Here is a 20693-nt window from a genome sequence, read left to right as displayed (position 1 = left end):
AGATGGATTTAACAGGTTCTCAGCTTCACTCTGTATCATGCTGCTGCTCTGCACACAAACACAACGGAAGGAGAAGAAAACTGCTCCAAATAATCTGATGTCAAGTATTTACTGAAATGCATGTTTACTGAGGCACATCACTACACTTACTTTAATGCACATTACCAGCCAAAAGTTTTAGAACACCCACATTTTTCCAGCTTTTTATTGAAAATTATGCATGCTGATGTCTCATTGTACTCTGAAATGAAAGAGTAGAACAAGTAAACAAATGAAATAAAAAAAAATCAATTTAGAAACCAAACTGTATTCTAAACTTTTGACTCATCCAAGTAGCCACCTTTGGGAGATATAACAGCTGAACACATTTGTGACATTCTTTCCACAATGGAAATCAAATTTTCTTCAGAAAGTTCTTCCCAACTCGGTTGCAGAAGTTCCCATAAATGTGTGGTTCTTGTTGGCTGCTTTGCTTTCACTCTTCTGTCCAGTTCATCCCAAACCAGCTCCATGGGGTTTAGGTCTGGAGTGACTGTGCTGCCACTCCATGTTTTCAAGCTCACCATTGTGTTCTTTTTTCCTAAGGCAGTTCTGGCATAGTTTGGACATATTTGGGGTCATTATCTTGCTGTAGGATGAACCCCTGACCAATTAGGAACATATCAGAGGGTACTGCATGGCGCTGCAGAATGCTGTGGTAGCTGTTTGGGTTCAGGGTTCCTCTCACTCTGTACAAGTCACTGACCATGGATCCAGCAAAACAGCCCCAGACCATCAAGCTTCATCCTCCATGTTTGAAAGTTGATGCTCCACACTGAGGAGCCATAACTTTCAGTACAAAAATACAGTTTGATGAACCAAAGATTTCAAATTTTGACTCATCAGTCCATAATACCTTCTTCCAGTCTTCAGTAGTCCATTGGTAGTGTTTCATAAGCCTCTGTTTCTTATTCTGATGTGTTAGCAATGACTTTCTTGCTGCAATTCAACCTGCCAAACCTGCAAATTTCCTCCAGTTTCTGAGTGTCTTTTGATGGTGAAGGAACCTCACTGACACCTTGACTTTCTTCACAATGTCTCTGTCGGAAAGACCTGCATTTTTAACTGTTATGATGGCCTGTCTCTCTTCTATTGTTAATTGCCTCTTCCTCTCCATGTATACAGCAACATACTACTTTCTGCAGTACAATACTGTTCAAATAATGCTCTTGAGGGTATGGTTCCGACACTACTTTTATGCAGACAGAGGGAATTGTAAGTAATCAAGAAAAGCTGGGACACCTGCAGGATTTGGTAGCACCAACTTTCAAGGCTTGATGAACCTCTACTGCTGCAGAACAGCTTTATGCGTGAATTCGTTTCTTGCTGCCTGAAAAAGGCCTTTTTGTATAATTCTGAAATTGACATTATTTTTCAGTTTTAGGTGACCTTACCTTTTTTTCAACCTCTGACAGTTCACCACTCATTACAACTCCAACTTGTATGTTGTCAGGTTTCAATCCAGTCAAATATTCTTGTGAGACACAACAATTTGACAACAATCAGCAAAAGCCTTAATAAAAAACAATATTTCCACTAAATGACAAAAATGTGCATCTTCTTCTGTGTGTGTCTGTACAAGAAGGGCCAGAGTCGCCTCCACCTTCTGAGGAGGCTGAGGTCCTTCGGAGTGTGCAGACCTCTACTAAGGACTTTCTATGACACTGTGGTAGCCTCTGCTTTCCTCTACGCTGTCGTCTGCTGGGCCCCGGGCAGCACAGAGCGGGACATGAAGAGACTGAACAAGCTGACCAAGAGGGCCAGCTCTGTCCTGGGCTGCCCACTGGACTCTGTGATGGATGTGGGTGAGAGGAGGATGTTGACCAAGCTCTCATCCATCATGGACAACGGCTCCCACCCACTGCACCGGACTGTAGTGGAGCTGAGCAGCTCCTTTAGCACGAGACTCAGACACCCTCAGTGCAAGAAGGAGCGCTACCACAGGTCCTTCATCCCCACTGCCATCAGACTGTATAACACTACTGTGTAGTTGTTATTATGTGCAATATTTATTATCTTGTTCTTGCACTTTCGTGACTTTTGCACTCCTGTTTTTTGTTTTTGTTTTTGTTTCTAAGACCCCTGTAATGTTAAATTTCTCCTTTGTGAGATTAATAAAGTCTATCTTATCTTATCTTATCTTAGTTGTGCATGTTGTTGCAGTGAAGCAGTAAATCTCATGATGTGTGGGCTGAGAGAGAAACAGCCTGTACTTTCCTCTTCCCCTGATTCAACTGGCAGGGGATCTGAATCTCTTCTTCTTCTTCTTCTTCTTCTTCTTCTTCTGCTTTCTCTTTGAACAGCCCAATCTAGGAATCTCACTGTAGACCCCCCTCTTCTGCTTTCTGGTCATGACCAGGTTGCAACACTGTGACTTTATTGACACAGATAAAGTGGAATTAAGTGGTGGAGTTACTTTAACTACACAGTGTGACCAGTAAGTGATTTAAAAGGCAGCGTTGATGCATTTGAACTCATCAATTTGCAATATTTTGAGACTGTACTCTTTGCCGATTTTCATTTGTGTCCTTCTTCTTTATTTCCTGCAGGGTTTAAGAGGTTCCACCCAAAATCAGACTCAGTTCCACTTATGACAGTCTTGTGTAACCACAGTTTTCAGTTTCGCTATGACAACTTGTAGCCTCTAACATCTATCAGATTCATGCTTCCTTTCTGGAAGTTCCTGCATTGCACACTGTCCACGGAAAGATCTGGTTTAGCACTCGGACAGCTCAGATATGACCTTTTTAAACCAAATAATCTGTACATTTAGCCAATTTCCCTGTTCTTATTCTCTTTAGTTGGAAGCTTTGCTGTGGACTGTGGAACAGGGTGGACTTTTCTTTATTTTTCTCTTCTTTTTTTAGTTTAGCTGTTTATTTTTTTAAAATATAGATATTTTATCTGCTTGGAGGAACACTACAGATCCTGAAACAGATAACATAGATCTGTAACTCATCAGACTGCTGCAGAAATGGATGAAGAGACTCCACTGCTGAACAAAAGACCAGCATCATCTGAATCCACGGTTGGAAACTCTCACTGACTTTATATATACTTAAAATATTACAAATAGTACATTGATTCAGGTTTTTTAACTCATATGTACAGTCTATCTAGAGAAAGAATGACCAGTGTATGTTTTCACCTCTGTCTTAGTCCATTCTGAATTTTGCTTAGATTAGTCTGATGCAAGTTGACTGTCTTATTTCAAATCTAAAAAGTTCATCAGCCTACTCACAGGCTAATTTATAACACAGGAAAAAGGAACAGTAAAAAAGTATAAGTAATACCTGATAACGAGTGTTTCCATGACAACAATCACAGACATTTGTATAAATAAAAACACAAATCCTAAAATATAGCTCATAATGGTCTTCTTAATAACATCTTAATAACAATGAAAAGAGGAATGACGTGAAGGGGTTTTTGAAACACGCAATCGCCAGCTGGAAATATTTTGAGAAAGGATATGATTCAGCAGGACTTTTATATTTGGCAAATAAGCGAACGTCAGCTGTGATTTAGCAGAAGTGCTAAAACTCTATAAAGAAATCATTGTCGTAGGCTGACTTTTAGTTTGATCTAATAGTCAAAGTCTGTGACACTGGCGCCATAGGATTCAGGAAGGTGACATAATAACAATAAAAGTATTTATTAATACAGTGCAACACATGTGACTCCAAAAAACAATAGAATAGAATAGAATAGAATAGAATAGAATAGAATAGAATAGAATAGAATAGAATAGAATAGAAAGCCTTTATTGGCATTGTATATGGGTACACAACGAAATTGGGAGCGCTGCTTCATTCGGTGCTTCGAAAAATGTATACATTACAATAAAGAAATAAATGAAAAATAGAATAAAATACGATAAAAATACAATAAAATACAGTGAGAAAGAGCAGAAATTATGGGGAGAAAATGAGCTTTAAATTGCACATACTGATAAACTGGCTTTACAAATTGTTCTTGGAGGTGAGTGGAGATTCAAGGTGTAATGAAAATTGCACAAGATTGCACGTATGATGCGTGTTCCCAGTGATGTTATTGTGTTCATGTTTTCTTGTTGTTCAGAGCACTGATGGCTCTGGGGAAGAAACTGTCTCTGAGTCTATTTGTTTTTGTTTTCTATGCTCTGTAGCGCCGACCAGAGGGCAGAAGGTTAAACAGATTGTGACTGGGGTGGGATGGGTACTTGATAATGTTTGTAGCTCTGCTGAGATAGCGAGAGTTGGCAATGGAAAACATAAAACCTGCCCTAAGTGATGCCTGATACTGATAGTTTTCATATGTCTGTCAATTTCATCTTTGCAGACTGTTACAAAACATAATGCAAAATCAGGGTTAATGACTGATTTAACCGTAGATTTATATAAAAGTGCCATTGTGAAAGAATATGCGCTTTCATCCACTTTATGGTAAAATTTTGCAGAATTTAGTTTGCTTGTTACTGAACTTTTGAGTTTCTCTTTTAAAATTTGAAAGTGATATTGGATTGCAAGCCATGCAGACTGAGTCATCTGTCATTTCTATTCACTTTATTCCATTCACAACAACACTGATATTTACGTTAATTTCAAATGAGGGAAATACAACATTGTTCAAAAGTTTGGGGTCACTTATAAATGTCCTTATTTTTGAAAGAAAAGCATTTTTTTTCAGTGAAGTTAACATTAAGTTAATCAGAAATACAGTCCAGACATTGTTAATGTGCTAAATGACTGTTCTAGCTGGAAACGGCTGATTTTTAATTGAATATCTCCATAGTTTTACAGAAGAACATTTCCAGCAACCATCACTCCTGTGTTCTAATGCTACATTGTGTTAGCTAATGGTGTTGAAAGGCTCACTGATGATAGAAAATCATTGTGCAATTATGTTAGCACATGGATAAAAGTGGGAGTTTTCATGGAGAACATAAAATGTGCAGATGACCCTAGACTTTTGAATGATAATGTAAATCGTTGAGGTCACACACTTTGTGACTGTTCTGGATCTGCACATAGTCATGAATATTCATATTTTATCCATTAACTATGTGCAGTTTGTCTTGCTTTCCCAGCGGGCATCTGATGTCAATGCAACATCAAGTTGATGTCATTATTCAATGAATGACATCAACTTGATGTTGCATTGACATCAGATGCCCGCTGGGTTTTTTATTAACTCATCCACACTCCTTTATCTTAGATTAAAAACTCCAAGCTGTTCCTGGCTGTGTTCTCAGCAGTCCTGGGGAACTTTAACTTCGGTTACTCCCTGGTCTACTCGTCTCCTGTCCTGCCATTGTTCACGAGTGACGATGCCGACCCCCGACTCAAGATGGACACTGTGCAGGCCGCCTGGTTCGGCTCCATCTACTCACTGGGTGCAGCGGCCGGTGGGCTGGGGGCCATGCTGCTCAACGACATGATTGGACGAAAGCTGAGCATCATGATGTCAGCGGTGCCCTCCACTATTGGGTGAGTCTCAGTAGCAGCCTGTGGTCAACACGGTGTGTTGTGAGGAAACTAAGAGTATGTTTATTCAAGTACAACGTTAAGATACTTCAGTAGTCTCAGAAATTCAGTTTTTGATTACTTTATAATACCAACTACCAACAATGGAATATTTTGTACATCCTAACCTAAACCTATTCTGTAATTACAGTTGTAATTAGGAGAAATAATGTGAGTGAAAGTGAATCCAGCCTCATTGTGATCATGAGTAGATATAAAGCCGACCTGCCTTCAACATGCCTCTAACAGAGCTGCAGCTTGGTCCCAACAGGAGCTGATCTGTAACACATAATTCGCACTTTGCAGATGTAATGTTTTGACGTTGATGATTTTTATGCTACGATACAAAAACAATATAAGAATGTCTACCTCCATTTCTGGGTGGGACATAACACATTAATTTAGTCATCACAACACAAAAATAGTCTAACAGCTTAGCTTTTCAAGTGCTGCATTGTATGATATTTAAGGGAAAATAATATGTTACATTATAGAACATGATTGTAATATTGATCACATTAATCACTACATTTTCCTGTGCCTTAAAAGTCACCTGGATGTCTGTGTACTAGGATCAATATCTGTTGCAAACATATATCTAGAGCGGCCGCCTGGTTGCAAAACTTAAATGGACGCAGCATCTTCAGTAGATTTACAAAAACATCAGAGTTTGATCTTTGTAAGGCAGGTTTTTACTCCTGTTTTTGCTGGAGTTTTACAAATCTTACGCTGATCTGGTGATAAGGTTAATGAGGACTATTGTATTCCTAAATTCCCCCAAAAGTCTCCTATCGATAGAAATAAATGAATAAATAGGTAAATGTTTTTTCAGGTGGAAATCCCCCTTACCCCACCCCACCCCCCACCCACACAAAAAAATATTATTATATGTTATTCGAAGATTCACTGATGTTTTTATGTGTTTCAAAGTGCACACACGGCAGTCACATTTTTGAAAAATTCCCTTACATGTGTGTGTCAGGTACATGCTGCTGGGAGGAGCTGTGGACTTGTGGATGCTGCATTTGGGACGTTTCCTAACTGGTGTCGCTGGTGGAATGACTGCAGCATCCATTCCTGTAGGTTACCGTTTATAGAGTTTTCTGTTCTGTTAAATTTCTAGTTTCACACTGTCAGAGAGTCAGAGTCAGAGACACTCCTGAACTATAAGCAAACTAAATTAACTGGTATTTGATCCCACAAAACACACATCACATTACACGTTACACACTCAAAACACATTAGGCGCAATTTCTTTATGCTTAAATTAATACATATGAATATTACATTATAAATGTTGTCAATTGAGAAAGCATGAACATACCTAGCTAAATGACAAAAAAAGTATTTGCACTAGTTCTAACTGTAAAACTGTGCAACATATATAATGTTTATGATGAACTGAACCAATGGTTTCTCTGTCTGAGGCACTGATAGGAAACATTGTAAATAACCTTGGAATTGATTATATGAAATCAACCAAAACGTGGCAACAAAAATTGAAGTTCAGAAAACAGATGAGTTTTAAATTTAAAGATATTTTTGGCTTTTTGTTGGCTTTAATAGCCAGGTTAGTGTAGAGAGGCAGATAGAAAAGTAGGGTGAAGAATGAGGGGAAGACCTGCTGCAAAGGGCCGTGGAATCCAAAACAATAGTCCAATAGTTTATGGGTTATCTGCTCAGCCAGCTGAGCTACCTGGATGTCCTAAGAATAATTAGAATAGAAGACTTAAACTGAGGGCAGAGGATGACCAGGCAAATCTAGAAAGACTTAGAAGCAGGCATTGGCACGTTGAGGTTTAGGGCTGTTTTTCTAAAAATAATTTAGATAAACCAACATATTCTGGATGCAAACTTCAAGAAAGTAGGCTAAAAATTGGCCAGAAAGCGTAAAAGGTGCATTTTTCAGCAGAATAGAGCACATCAGCCACCTGCTCTCAAGTAAATTCCACAAAGCACTAATGAGATGCCATGAAGAAAATAAAGTCAGTTTGTCGATGTAGTTAAACTGAAACCTTAACCACAGCTAAAGTAACTGCTTAAACACTTTTTTTTTTTTTTACATTTTAGGGACTATATAGTATAGGTATCTCATGACTTCTTGCTTTAATTCAGGGGTCTCAAACTCAATTTACCTGGGGGCCGCTGGAGACAGAGGCTGGGTGAGGCTGGGCCGCATCAAGTTTTCCACAAGAAAAGCTCTGATAAAAACATTCCAATGTTCTCAAATATCTTTATTTTTTTAACACAAAATAAGATGAAAAAATAAATAAACGAATTAAGAATTAATAAGAAAATAAATCAATCAGTAATAAGTAAATAACATAATAATAATAATAATAATAATAATAATACAACAGATATAGATGACTGAAGAAACCACATATAGTTGCTGACTAGAGAAATCTAATTATTTTTATTCAGATTCAAATGTCTGTATTAACAGTTCTTTAACCTTTAACTTTCTGAACATGAATGGAACATTGACAATGAACTGTTCTGAACATTGCTTCTCTTGCCTACTTCTTGCTGCTAGAGACCTGGCAGCGCTTCTTCTTGCATAGCCGAGCCACATTTGGCTTGAGGGAGGAAGCAGTTAAGACCCTCAGTAGGGCTTGAAGATGCTCATCAGTAAGTCTGGACCTGTACTTGGACTTAGTAGTTCAAGGTGGAGAAGAGCTTTTTGCACAAGTATGTGCTCCCAAAAAGGCACATGGTCTGCTTGAACATTCGGGAAAGCTCAGGGAAGCTGGGGGTCAATTCTCTCAAAAATTGTCCAAGCTTGTCTGTTTTTCCACTCACCTCCCTGAACTTGGCTTTGAGTTCAGAATTGCACTGCAGGTCAATGAGCTCCATCTGAAGCACAGGAGGGGCATCTTGCACATCAAAGGAGAATGGGTCAGCAAAAATTTGAAATGTGGCTCTGTGCGTCTTGAAGCCTGCAAATCTGTGATCAAATTCCTCCTGTAGCTTCAAAATGACCTCAACATACTTCTCACCACTGAATTGTATGCCTGCATCCACGAGTGCCTTGCATGCTGGGAAATGCCAAAGGTTTGTCTGCGAGAGCTGGGCTTTCCATTACACAAGCTTTGTGGAGAATGCTCTCACGTTGTCATAGGCAGCACTGACAAGTTGCCTCTGGCCTTGTAACTTCTTGTTCAGTACATTAAGCTCATGTGTGATATCAACAAGAAAAGCTAAGTCCATAAGCCATTTGGGATCACTTAGCACAGGAACAGCCACCCCATCCTTCTCCATGAAGACTTTCACTTCTGCTCTCAACTCAAAAAATCTCTTCAATGGATTTCCCCTGCTGAGCCAACGTACATCGGTGAAGTAGAGCACATCCCCATATTCTGACTCCATTTCCTCTAAAAAAGCACGGAACCTTCTGTGCTTCAAGCCCCTGGATCTGATTTGGGTGATGCAGGGAGGTTGATGCAACGACAGACATCACATTGTCAAACTTCAGGCATCTGCTGCAAAGGGCCTGCTGATGGATAATGCAGTGCAGAGCTATGGCCTCCTCCACACCCTCCTCTTCCATTTTTTTTTGGAACAAGTGCCACCAGTCCATTTTTCCTCCCTGTCATTGATGGGGCTCCATCGGTTGTTATTCCAACAATGCACTGCTTTCAAATAAATTTTGCAGTTGTACACGTCACAACTGAACAGATTTTGTTTTCAAGTGTAATACATAACAAAAAGTGTAACCAAAGTAAATAAATTATGATAATTTCACCAAAGTGCATAAAATGCCAGAAAAATGTAAACAGAAAATGGGACCATTGCGTAATAACACTAAAAACTAGTGGTGTGCGATACTGCAAGATTTGATATTGATCCGATACCAAGTAAATACAGGGCCCTGCGCATTGTAAGTTCATGGCACCCATCTGGTCCCACCTGGTTACTTAACAAGAGATATTTACCGACGTTCCCTGAACGCCTCACAGCGCAGACTATGGTACATGCTGTTCAGTGGCTGAGTGATCAGACTACCGTGAGAGCAAAATGTACTTAAATTTACTTATTTAAAAGAGTCAGATGAAGTGTCCTCATTTCAGATTAGTCCAATATGACAGCGATTGATTTTGTCCATATGTTGTTTTCTGTGAGCCGAGAAAACAGCAACGTCAGTGCGCTACGTCTTTTAAAAGGGGAGCGCATTTTTACATTTTAAAGGCCGCGGTCAGTCTGATCCGTCACGGCCGCTGCAGGTGATCTGTATGAATGAGATGAGTTGCAGAACGTGACCGCGCTCCGCGGATCGCCGTGAGCGCCGGCGCGTTCCCCCCTCTACTGCCGCCCCTCCGGGAGCCTGTCTCCCCCCTCCCTCTCCGGTTGTGAGTTTCTGGCCAGTGTTGGCATTATAGTAACTTGGTATTCATTCTGTGAATAAAACTGTCTGTCCCGCTCAGCAGCAACGTAAGCTTATGTCGCGAGGTCGCAACAAGCCTGGCCGATGTCCCGCCCTCAAGAGCCATATACCCCACTGTGATTGGTAGATTCGTTCAGCTCCGCGCACAACACTGAAAAGTGTCATTCACATCAAACTTGCGGGCCGCACTAACATTAATGTTTCATATTAAGACGGGGGCCGCCGCGAGTTTGAGACGCCTGCTTTAATTCATACTTTATGTGTTTATGTGTTCACCTAACGTCTGTCTTTTGTGTGTTTACATCACAGGTTTACATCTCAGAAATCTCCCACAAAGGGGTTAGAGGCGCTCTTGGGTCTTGCCCTCAGATCACGGCTGTGTTTGGGGCACTGGCGCTCTATGCACTTGGTAGGAACATGCAAAGCCTGCTGCATTGTATAAAAACTTTACATGAAAACTATGTCCACTTAAAACACATTTAGCTGTTTTTTTCCTCAGGGACATTAAAGGGGTGGTAGTAAACACAGCGGCTTCTGCAAAGATCATACAGAAGACCTGGCATCTTCAGGTGAAAAAGCATTATGGAGCATGATAGGTGCTGAGCCAAAGATCTTAAATAGTAAATTAGGTTTTCATCTCTCACAAACAAGAATGTAGAGTAACTTTTCTGTTGTTTCATAGTAGCAAAAAAGAATGGACTTGTTTTACCCATAGGCTTTCAGAAAGTACATTTATGCGAGTCAGCACCTCATACTGTATGACCTCCTCATACATCCATCACAACATTATTAATAATGGACAAATTGTAGAATAAAAAACAGCATCACAATATATTTAGTTTTAAGAATGATCAGATATACCATTCTGTGTGCAGTTCTGATACAGAAACAGCTGAACAGCATTTAAGAAACTCTGCTAGTCAAGCATTTTGCGTTTTTGGGGTCATTTTGAAATTTAAGATTCAAGATTGTTTGTTTGCAACTTGTGCATAAACAGACCTTCTAGGGACATAGGAATTCTCATGTAGGGTTCTCTTGGTGTTGAGTGAGAAAAAAAAACAATCAAAATAGGAAGTGCAAAGCATTCTATGAGAGTGATAGAAAAATGTAAAACTCTGATAAATAAATATGAATGCTACACAGAATTAGTAATGTACTAACAATTGTCCAGGGATTATTTCACATACTGTTTTTGTTTCTGGCATCAATTGCACTGTGGCAGGGGGAAAAAAACTGTTGCAGAACTGTGTTTTGTGTGTAATGATACTGTCCACTCAATGCATTGTTGATTCATGCCATGATGTTTCTAGTGATATTTCTAAAGATGTGACATTTGTCGACATATGTGTGATGTACAGGTCTGGTGGTACCTTGGCGGTGGCTGGCGATTGCAGGAGAGGTGCCAGCGTTGCTCATGGTTGTGCTGCTGGTGTTCATGCCTTCTTCTCCCAGGAGGCTCCTGTCTCTGGGCCGACAGCAGAAGGCTGAGGAGGCCCTCCGCTGGCTGAGGGGGAGTCAGTACGACACACACATCGAACTCAGTGCCATACAGGTAGAAGAGGAGCAGCTGATGTCATGTGTTTTAACAACCTCAGTAAACCATTTGGGTTAAATAGGTCAACCACAGAGGCACAATAATGTAGCTTTACAGTGTGACACAGATGAGGACTTAAGTGGAAAATATCATTCTGCAATGGCTTTACTAATGTACATGCTACAGGATTACAAATGTGAATAAATACGTACATTGTTTTGTCTCTTCCAATGCAGCACAGCATCAACACACAGACTAAGCTCACATTGTCCCAGCTGGGCACACCCAACAACTACCGGCCAATCATGATCTCAGTTGTGATGCGATTCTTGCAGCAAATGACGGGCATTACACCCATTCTGGTCTACCTTCAGACAATCTTTAAGAAAAGCAATGTCTCCATAGAGCCCAGGTTGGGAATCGTATCTTACTTGTAGATTAGTTTTTTTTCTCAGTAACCATGCTAATATATGAACTCTCTACCTATTAAATATCACTTTGCAAATCATTAAGTCTTAAATATTATGGATGCCTAGCTTTCCTTTCTTGATCCTAAATCTGTTTGTTCTGATAACTATCCGTCAGATATGACGCTGCCATTGTGGGTGTGGTCCGCCTCTTCTCTGTGGCTGTGGCAGCCAGTTTGATGGACAAGGCAGGACGCAAAGCCCTGCTGTACACGTCGAGCATGCTCATGTTTGTGGCCTCTCTGACTCTGACCTTGAACTCCCACACCACACCTTGCCCACCAGGCCCTGCTCCCCCAAACGCCACCACTCTGGGCTACGGCCTCCATCATGGCATCAGTAATGCATTAGAAGCCAGCCACCAGTCTGCAGCAGGCCTCATCCCTCTCATCAGCACCGTCATCTTTATATTTGGTGAGTTTTGGCATCAGCTCATTTACTTGAAAATGATCACTTGCGTGACTCAGCAACTCAACAGCTATTCGATGCATTGTATGGCACTTGGTGGATACATTCATGGTCTCCTGAGGAGGAGTCTTATTGATGTTTATGATCCTCTAGTTCCAGAACACTACAAGTTAAACAGGTTGACAACTATTGAATGGACCATGGAATTTGATGCAGATATTTCACGACTTTACAGGCATGTAATGACTGACTTTTTATTTTATTCCAATAGCAGGTCAACATTTAGAACAATCTAGTAATCTGACATATAAACAAATGTCAGCAAATGGTTATGCATTTACTGTAGCTGAAAGAACCACTGTACTGCAATGGAATCTAACTGGTTGTAGATATTTGTTGTGCAGTCTTATTTACTAAGAATTAACACTCATTTAGTCATTTGAAGACAAAAAAATACACCTCAAGAATTACTTGCTTATTTACCAGCAAATAACAGATTAAACCAGTAGTTTGTCAAAGCACTAAAGTTTAAGCTAAAATAAAACGGTAAACATGATATATGTTGAACATCAACATGTTTGTATTGTCACTGGTAACATGTCAGCTTTCAGTTCAGAGCACCGCTGTTCCCCAAGCGGCAACCCCTGGTGCTGAAAAATGAAGTGACAAGAAATGCACTTCCTTTAATGTCCACTTGAGGAAGGTTTCAAAAGCAAGCCACTGCAGCACAAGAATTTCTGTGTCAGTTTTTATCTTGTTCTCTTTTAATTGAGAGAAAAAGAATTTACTGGAAGTCCATTTTATAATCATTGAAAGTTATTTTTTATGGCAGTAAAAATTGGACCTACTAACCCACTCTGGCCCACTTATGACAAGTCTGGTGATGCAGAAATTGTTAACAAAACAATGGATATATATAAGCTGCATCACTGCCAAAGTCTAATCACTTGGTCCTTGTGTCATTTATGACTTTCCCTGAAAATGTCATCCAAATTTTTTTGTCCGTTTTTGAGTAATGTTGCTAACAGACAGAGACAGACAGACAAACAGACGGACAGACGGACAGACAAACAGATAGACAAACATACGTCAATTGCCACATAACTGTTCCTTGGCAGAGTAATAAAAATGCTTACATACAGCCGGCTACTCAAAATATGTTTTTGGTTTTTAAAGCTGATTTCCAGAGACTCAGGAATGTACATTACCTTTCCACTTTACCCCTTTAACCCTAATTTCTTAAAGGAAAATATGAGGATAGGTGGGAAGTTTCCTTTCCTGTTGTGGCTGGTTTACTGAAGCTCTCATCACTTCTGATTAGATCTGATTCCAAGAAAAAGCTATTCATTGGCCAATCTACTGCTTTCCTTGCATGCGAGAATGAGTAGCAACCTCCGTGCCTGAAAAACAAAATCCAACACAGAATTGCACCTCTTCAAATCGCCACTAGAGGCTGGCTCATAGTCAATCCCCATATGTCAAGCCCTATGTTAAAATGCAAAACTTTTTACAGCAGAAAAATGTTTACACCCTGAAACAAAAAGTGGTGTTGGTCTCTAAAGCTAATTTCTGTGTTCACAACAGCTGTATGGGCAGTGGATCTTTGCATAATTCTCTCCTTTAAGTTGTATGAAGGCTTTAAGCTATGGATAATAAAGGGTGTGGGCGCGTTGAGGGTGGAGCCATCATAGTCCGTCATTTGATAGTCCATGATCCCAATCAGTTCCATTAATGCTCCACCTCTTTTTGGATTAGCTGTAAGGTAGATAGAGGGAAAAAAATGCCAAGATGGCACCCATAAATCATGAAAAAATGCTTCTCAGGATCTATGGGTAACCTCACACAAGGTTTGTATACCTTTACGCTCAGTCAGTGTTACAGTGTCACACAGCTACAGGTCTTCAAACTATTGTTTTTGGTTCATTTCAGGTAACAGTGCCAGTGTACAATGAGGCCAGTACTTACAAACAACATAACAGATACCTTTGTTTACTGGGCAGAGATGTGATAACCTGTCAGACTTGTGTTCTTCTACTCAATCATGCTGTGTTTTCCTGTCTTGTTCCAACATGTTAAAGAACCTGTTATGTCTTCAAGTAGTTGTTTTGTATTTGAAGCTTAATTAAGTGCTGTCTGTTGCTCATTAACATTCATATCTTCACACTCATTAAACCTTGCTTGATAAAACTGGTTATTAGGCTGTTACACCTGTTTGAATTGGCGAACTTTTCAAACATATTGCTCTCATTTGTACATAATCAGAATTGAAATTTTCCCTCAAACATAGTTGTTTGTGACTCATTAAGCAAATGTCCCAGAGTCTGATGAACTCCTAAAACATGCTGCCTGTGCCCTGAAGCACTGTACCTGATGTCCGATGTGTTTATTGTAATATGACATCATGTACTTTAAATGGGCTGCCTGCATTGTCATCACATTGTCGGTTGTCTCTTAGGATACGCCATGGGATGGGGCCCGATCACCTGGCTGCTGATGTCAGAGGTGCTGCCGCTGGTTGCCAGGGGCGTGGCTTCAGGCCTGTGTGTCACTGTCAGCTGGCTGACGGCCTTCATGATCACACACGTCTTCACACTCCTGCTGGACAGCTACGGCTTGTTCGCGCCCTACCTGCTGTTCACCGTGGTGTGTGTCCTCTGCCTGCTGTTCAACGCCGTGTGCATCCCAGAGACTCGCGGCCGCTCGCTGGAGGAAATAGAAAACTATTTTAGAACGGGACGCTCATTCACCATCAACCGTAGTTATTCCACTGTGCAGAACAGCTGAAGCTTATCTCCCTAGTTTAAGGGAGTAATTCACATGCTGTAGCTCTGCAGCCCCCCTGATTTTTGATCGATCAATATAAAGGGTCTAAGAATGAGTGTTGAGGGTAAAGCTGTCTGTGAAATGACTTTTAGAATAATTACTGAGTATAGATGGAGCGCTATAAATCTCAGGCTCTTCACAGACTGAAAACAATTACAAATAGGTCAAAGAACAGGTTTCTGCTTAACAAAATGCTTTACAGATGACTGACAGTTTTAAACAGCAATATTTTCTTGCATTCCAACTTCTTTTTGTTATTTTAACAGTAAAAAAAAACATGTACACTACTGTTCAAAAGTTTGGGGTCACTTAGAAATGTCCTTAATTTTGAAAGATTAGCATTTTTTTTAAAATGAGGATAACATGAAATTACTCAGAAATAAAGTCTGGCATTGTTAAAGTGCTAAATGACTATTCTAGCTGGAAACTGCTGATTTTTAATGGAATATCTCCATAGGGGTACAGAGGAACATTTCCAGCAACCATCACTCCTGTGTTCTAATGCTACATTGTGTTAGCTAATGGTGTTGAAAGGCTCATTGATGATTAGAAAACCCTTGTGCAATTATGTTGGCACCATAAAAAAAAGGGTGAATTTTCATGGAAAACATGCAATTGTCTGAGTGACCCCAAACTTTTGAATGATATGTGTGTCTTTTTTTCCCCCCATTTTTACACTGCATACCTCAGACACTCTTCGGGTCACTGATGTGTGCACAAGGCACAAACAAAAGAAAAAACACGTGAGCCTCAAAGTGTGATACATTCAGGTGGAAGTAATGCAACAAAGGTTTAAACTGAACAAACACGTCTTGAGCGGCGACAGTGACAGCACAACAATGCTGTTTGGATGTAAAAGTCATGCATTTATCCATCTGTTTCACAACATGCCTTTATTTTACAGTCATACATCAGTGTCCGCTCACCTTATTACACACCTGATACTGTTTGCAACTCAAATTTTTATTGCTTTTATCCTTAGTAGTGTTTAACCTCAGTGGCAGGAGGAGCAAAAACAAGAGGTAAATAAAATAAATCATACAGGGGACATAATATGAATGATGTGAAAGAACATGTGGTAACAGTGCTACTATTAGAAGACAGCATTAACATGACAGGCATGTATGTCTGTGGAAAATTAGACCAAAAAAGATGCTACACTAGTGCTTAACTTGTGTTGATGTTGTTTTCATCACAACATTTGCCTATTTTTTTTTAAATTCTGGAGCTTTTCCAGTGTTCAGGTATTGTCCTACAATACACCAAGATTCCTTTAATGAAAAATCTTGTCTTGATATGTTTTGCACTGTATTTAGTATTAATATACACCATGCGCTACATAGTGTCTGGTCATTAAAGTGACTTAACAGTAAAAAGCTACATCCCTTTTATGACCAGACAATATGTAGCACATGGTGTATATTAATAAAAATGAATCTGATACCAAAAACTTGATGCTTCCTTTATGTGTGTATAGTTTTTCTGCACATTGTATCATTAAAGATTTAACCCTCTGAAACCCGAGCATTAATGTTATTGATCTACAAAAATGAATGAATAAATAAAATAAAAATCCTTTGAGCACACCTAAATCAGTACAATAATGAGACTTCTTTGCTTTCTGAATTTTGCAGGATTTTGCGAAAATGTTGCAAAACTGCAACAGCCAGTCTTTGTGTATACAAATGTTACCACTTTATTTTCAAAAAAGTCAACAGATGAATGAAATTGATGATTCAAAAATATCAAAATATGTATCTTAAAATGAATTTTATTGATATAAAATTGTTGAATATGGCACAATAAAACTCAAATTAATTTAACAAGGCAAACTTATAATTGCAATCCATGCTAGAATGCACTTCCTCACAATAAAAACCGGTAAGAAAATGATGTTATCACAACTTTCGTTTAATTTTCTTTAAACTTACAAAACTGGAATTTTATTACACTAATCCTCTACAATTTGTTCATATTTACATATTGGATTTTGCTTGAACATCATAATGGTTTCTGGTATCTGAGGACTCTTAATTGATGGATGGCATTCTCATTTGCATCTCCTTAGTATGCGAAACTGAAGGAAACTGTTTTTTTTTAAATCTGTGAGGCACAAGCAAACATCAAACTTGCAGCATGCAGTTGATGTACATACCTGTTAATATACTGTTAAACAAACCCCTTAGCCTATATATACAGTATAGACAGTATATTGCCATAGATGGCACAATTGATAGATTTACTAATGACCCAGTGATGGGACATTCCGTGTACATAAGTAGCATCCATTAAAGCCCAGTACTGCTTTTTGCAACATTAAAAGAAATTCCTAAAAATCACATGTAAGATCATTAAAAACATGTTGCAAAAGAGTTTATATCACTAAAACATCCTTAGAATGAAGAAAAAATACTACAGGTCAAATGCTATCTTGAAAAAATGTTGAAATTGTCCCAAAAGAAAGAGCTGGGGGTCAGTGGAAGACAGCCATGTTGGTTGAACTTGGAAAGTGATATGTCTTACAGTATTCAGAGAGTGGGATGCTGGGATATGCAGTGTTTGTCTACATTCAGTCAGAAATAGTACAGTTGGACAGCTTTAAATAAATGTTGCAATTTTGCAACTGTGGGCCTCAATACACAAAATGTATTTCCTTTAATTAGCTGATATTGTTGTCCCACAGTATCTATCACACACTATTTTTCATTAAAAAAAACAAGAAGACTCAAAGATGAAGCCAAAAGTTTGGATTGTATCATACAGACATGCAATATATACTAGCTTGTTTGCCTCCAGCAGCAACAACAGTAATTCATTCTGTTCATAAGCATTAAAAAAAAGAGATATTCACAGCACATAAACTACAGTTCTGACACACTGTGTGACAGACTGGAGATCTCAGAGAGGTGTGGCACACAGATGCCGCATCCATGAGCAGTTAATTACCCCTTTGAAGCACTACTGATGTGGATTTTCTGCACACTGAGACATTGTTTTCTTTGTGGGGAAAGAAAGACAATGATGGATCATACATGTATGCCGAAAGATACGTATCGATAAGAACAGCTGCACAAGCTCAACACAGAAAAATAAAGCAGTTAAATGTGAACTTATTATATAACATCCATAAAAAGCTTATCAACCATGTCATCAAACAAGTTGGAAGCTGTTTGGAAATAAAAACAGGCTCATCAAAGGACAGAAAGTGATGCCAGGAGGCTCAGCAGGACGGGTTACATGCCGCTCTCAGTGTCGCAGGTTTGGATCTGAGTCACAACCGATGATGCACATCACTGCCCTGCGACTCCCTGATAGTACAAGTACACCACTAATTATTACGTTGTGAAATCATAGCTATTAACCACCGTACAGATTGGCTATGAGCCATAAAATCTTATGTGGATACGTCAAAACATTAGAGAAAAATCTGAATATGTAATTTGAATTAGTTATCCAATTACATATACAATGTTCTGTAAAAGTGTCAGTGAGAATGATTTAAAAACTGTTACCATGAACAGTTAAGAGAAAAAAACTCCTGGTACCTGGCAGATATGTTGTTCAAAGTATCTTGGAGAATTTGCCACAGTAGAGATGACTGTATCACGTTGAGCTGCTACCCCATTTACTGTTCTGAAGTCACTTTTTACTGACTCTGACTGTACATTGGGGTTTGTTGTTGTTGATTTGGGACTGATTAGACGCCTCATTGAGCATCTAAGTCCCTAAAAACCCGTTAAAGACCTGAAATTATTTAAAAAGGGAACAATGAGTCTTCAGAAGTGGCTGTTAGAGAAAGTTTGTGACATCCTGTGGTGCTCAAAAGTCCTGTTCTAAACCATATGTTTACTACAGCTGTTTCTAATCGAATCAGATTTTTAAATTTTTATTATTTCTTACTTGAGGATGAATGGACCTAATTAACTGACACATAGATATCTGAGTAAAACTTCAATGCCAAAGCGAAATAAACACAGAAACCCTAACATAAACACAACCCTCTCTTTTGAATTTAGCATTATCTAACATAACAATTAATATAACATCATATTGCATACTGACCCTTCAAAAATCTAACTGTTCTCTAATGTAATCTTCAAAAGTTGGCAAAGTTATTATGGAACTACATTATTGTGACATACCTGTGTGTCTACTATTTGTTAGTGTGTAAATTTGACTTTATACTGTTATATTGCAGCCATGATTTTGTGTAGGAATACTGGCTTCCGCACATGTGTTTGTTCCTCATATAATGGCATTTCCAGGTCCAAGCAGTACCTGCGACCCTTTCCATGATCACTTCCTCCCGTACTGAACCACCACTGATGGTTAAAAACGATGAGTAGTGTAGCTGTTCGTTGGTGTAATTAAGGGTAGAGTCCAGGCATCCGTGAAAAACAGGATTTACAAGATTGAGATGAGTAAGAAGTTAGCAGTAAGCTCCATAACTAGTTGACATATTTGAATAATGTGTCACGTTTTGACTGAGGTGTTTCCTAAAATAACAAAAAATATAAAGAACTGTTTTTACTGCAGGCAGACACTGATCAGCCACAAATGAAAACCACCGAATCTTGTCATTACAGAGTTATGTTCTGTCAACAAACCACCCAAAAACTGGAGCAGACCAAAGGCACGCCTCTGTGGTGTGGTTTTAATGCTGTGGCTAATCTGTGTAAACAAAGGCAAAAAATTAAAAATATATCAGCCCGGTTTCGAAGTTACTCAGTGATGTTGGATTGGGCAATTTACAGTTATCCCCAAACTTTGCTAACTGGGTGTACATTAATCTGTGGCTGAAATGTTTGTGACAAATGAACCTACTAAGATGCTGAGAACATCTGGGGCTTCCCAAGAGTCAGAACAAAACATGTTGCATTTTGTTGTCATGCAGTACAGACCTGGACTCTAAAAGATAAAAGCTTTTCTTTTTTACACGGCCTACTTTACCCTGTAAGGACTGCGAAATGATTTTTAAACTTGTGTTATTTTTCATTTCTGCATATCGTGCTTGTACTTTCTCTATTTTAAACTATGGATTTTAAATTGTGAATCATTATGTTCTTTTTTGAGATTTTAAATCTATGTTTGACAGCCCTGGGACGACTTTGTAAAGTGTAAAAATTACAGAGAAGACATTAACTGCAAATTTTAAATTTGTCAGTTTTGAACAATTTCTAGACCGTGACAAGTTGTTTTGATCAGAAAGTATTTTTACTACATTGCTCATTGTTCTTTAGTCGTTTTGTGCCTTGTTTTTGTAATATTTTGTCTTGCTTTTGTTGGTTTTTGTTGTGTTTTTTGTCTGACTTGTTTGTCTTACATTTTTGTTGTTTTGTTTCTCATTTTTGTCAGTTTGTGTCTCCTTTTTGCCTCAGTTATTTTTTGTCTTATTTTTGTCATTTTGTGCCTCACTTTATTCGTTGTTTTTTGTTTAGTTTTTGTCGTTTTGTGTCCTCTTTTGTTTTGCTAGTGTTGTTTGTCCATTTGTTAGTTGCTTTGTGTCTCATTTTTGTAATATTTCGTCTTGCTTT

General features: G+C 39.0%; 1 protein-coding gene across 1 annotated transcript; it reads left to right on the top strand.

Moving 5' to 3' along the window:
• The first annotated feature begins 2702 nt into the window (after window positions 1–2702).
• On the top strand, window positions 2703–16678 carry slc2a6 (solute carrier family 2 member 6). Its single transcript, XM_022213595.2, has 8 exons — window positions 2703–3067; window positions 5236–5507; window positions 6526–6622; window positions 10237–10336; window positions 11286–11479; window positions 11698–11873; window positions 12047–12342; window positions 14792–16678. The coding sequence occupies exons 1-8, from the start codon at window positions 3014–3016 to the stop codon at window positions 15118–15120; spliced, it is 1518 nt and encodes a 505-aa protein (XP_022069287.1). The 5' UTR covers window positions 2703–3013; the 3' UTR covers window positions 15121–16678.
• The last annotated feature ends 4015 nt before the right edge of the window (window positions 16679–20693 follow it).

This window comes from Acanthochromis polyacanthus, chromosome 21 (assembly GCF_021347895.1).
Source record: "Acanthochromis polyacanthus isolate Apoly-LR-REF ecotype Palm Island chromosome 21, KAUST_Apoly_ChrSc, whole genome shotgun sequence".
Lineage (NCBI taxonomy): Eukaryota > Metazoa > Chordata > Actinopteri > Pomacentridae > Acanthochromis > Acanthochromis polyacanthus.
This window is presented reverse-complemented; position numbering and strand designations above follow the sequence as displayed.

Excerpts from the sequence above, each read along its gene's own strand:
- slc2a6 (XM_022213595.2), top strand. The coding sequence starts at position 3,014 with ATGGATGAAGAGACTCCACTGCTGAACAAAAGACCAGCATCATCTGAA. Across the intron at positions 10,337-11,285 it reads ACTGGCGCTCTATGCACTTG|GTCTGGTGGTACCTTGGCGG; the intron begins GTAGGAACATGC and ends TGTGATGTACAG. Across the intron at positions 11,480-11,697 it reads TCGAACTCAGTGCCATACAG|CACAGCATCAACACACAGAC; the intron begins GTAGAAGAGGAG and ends CTTCCAATGCAG.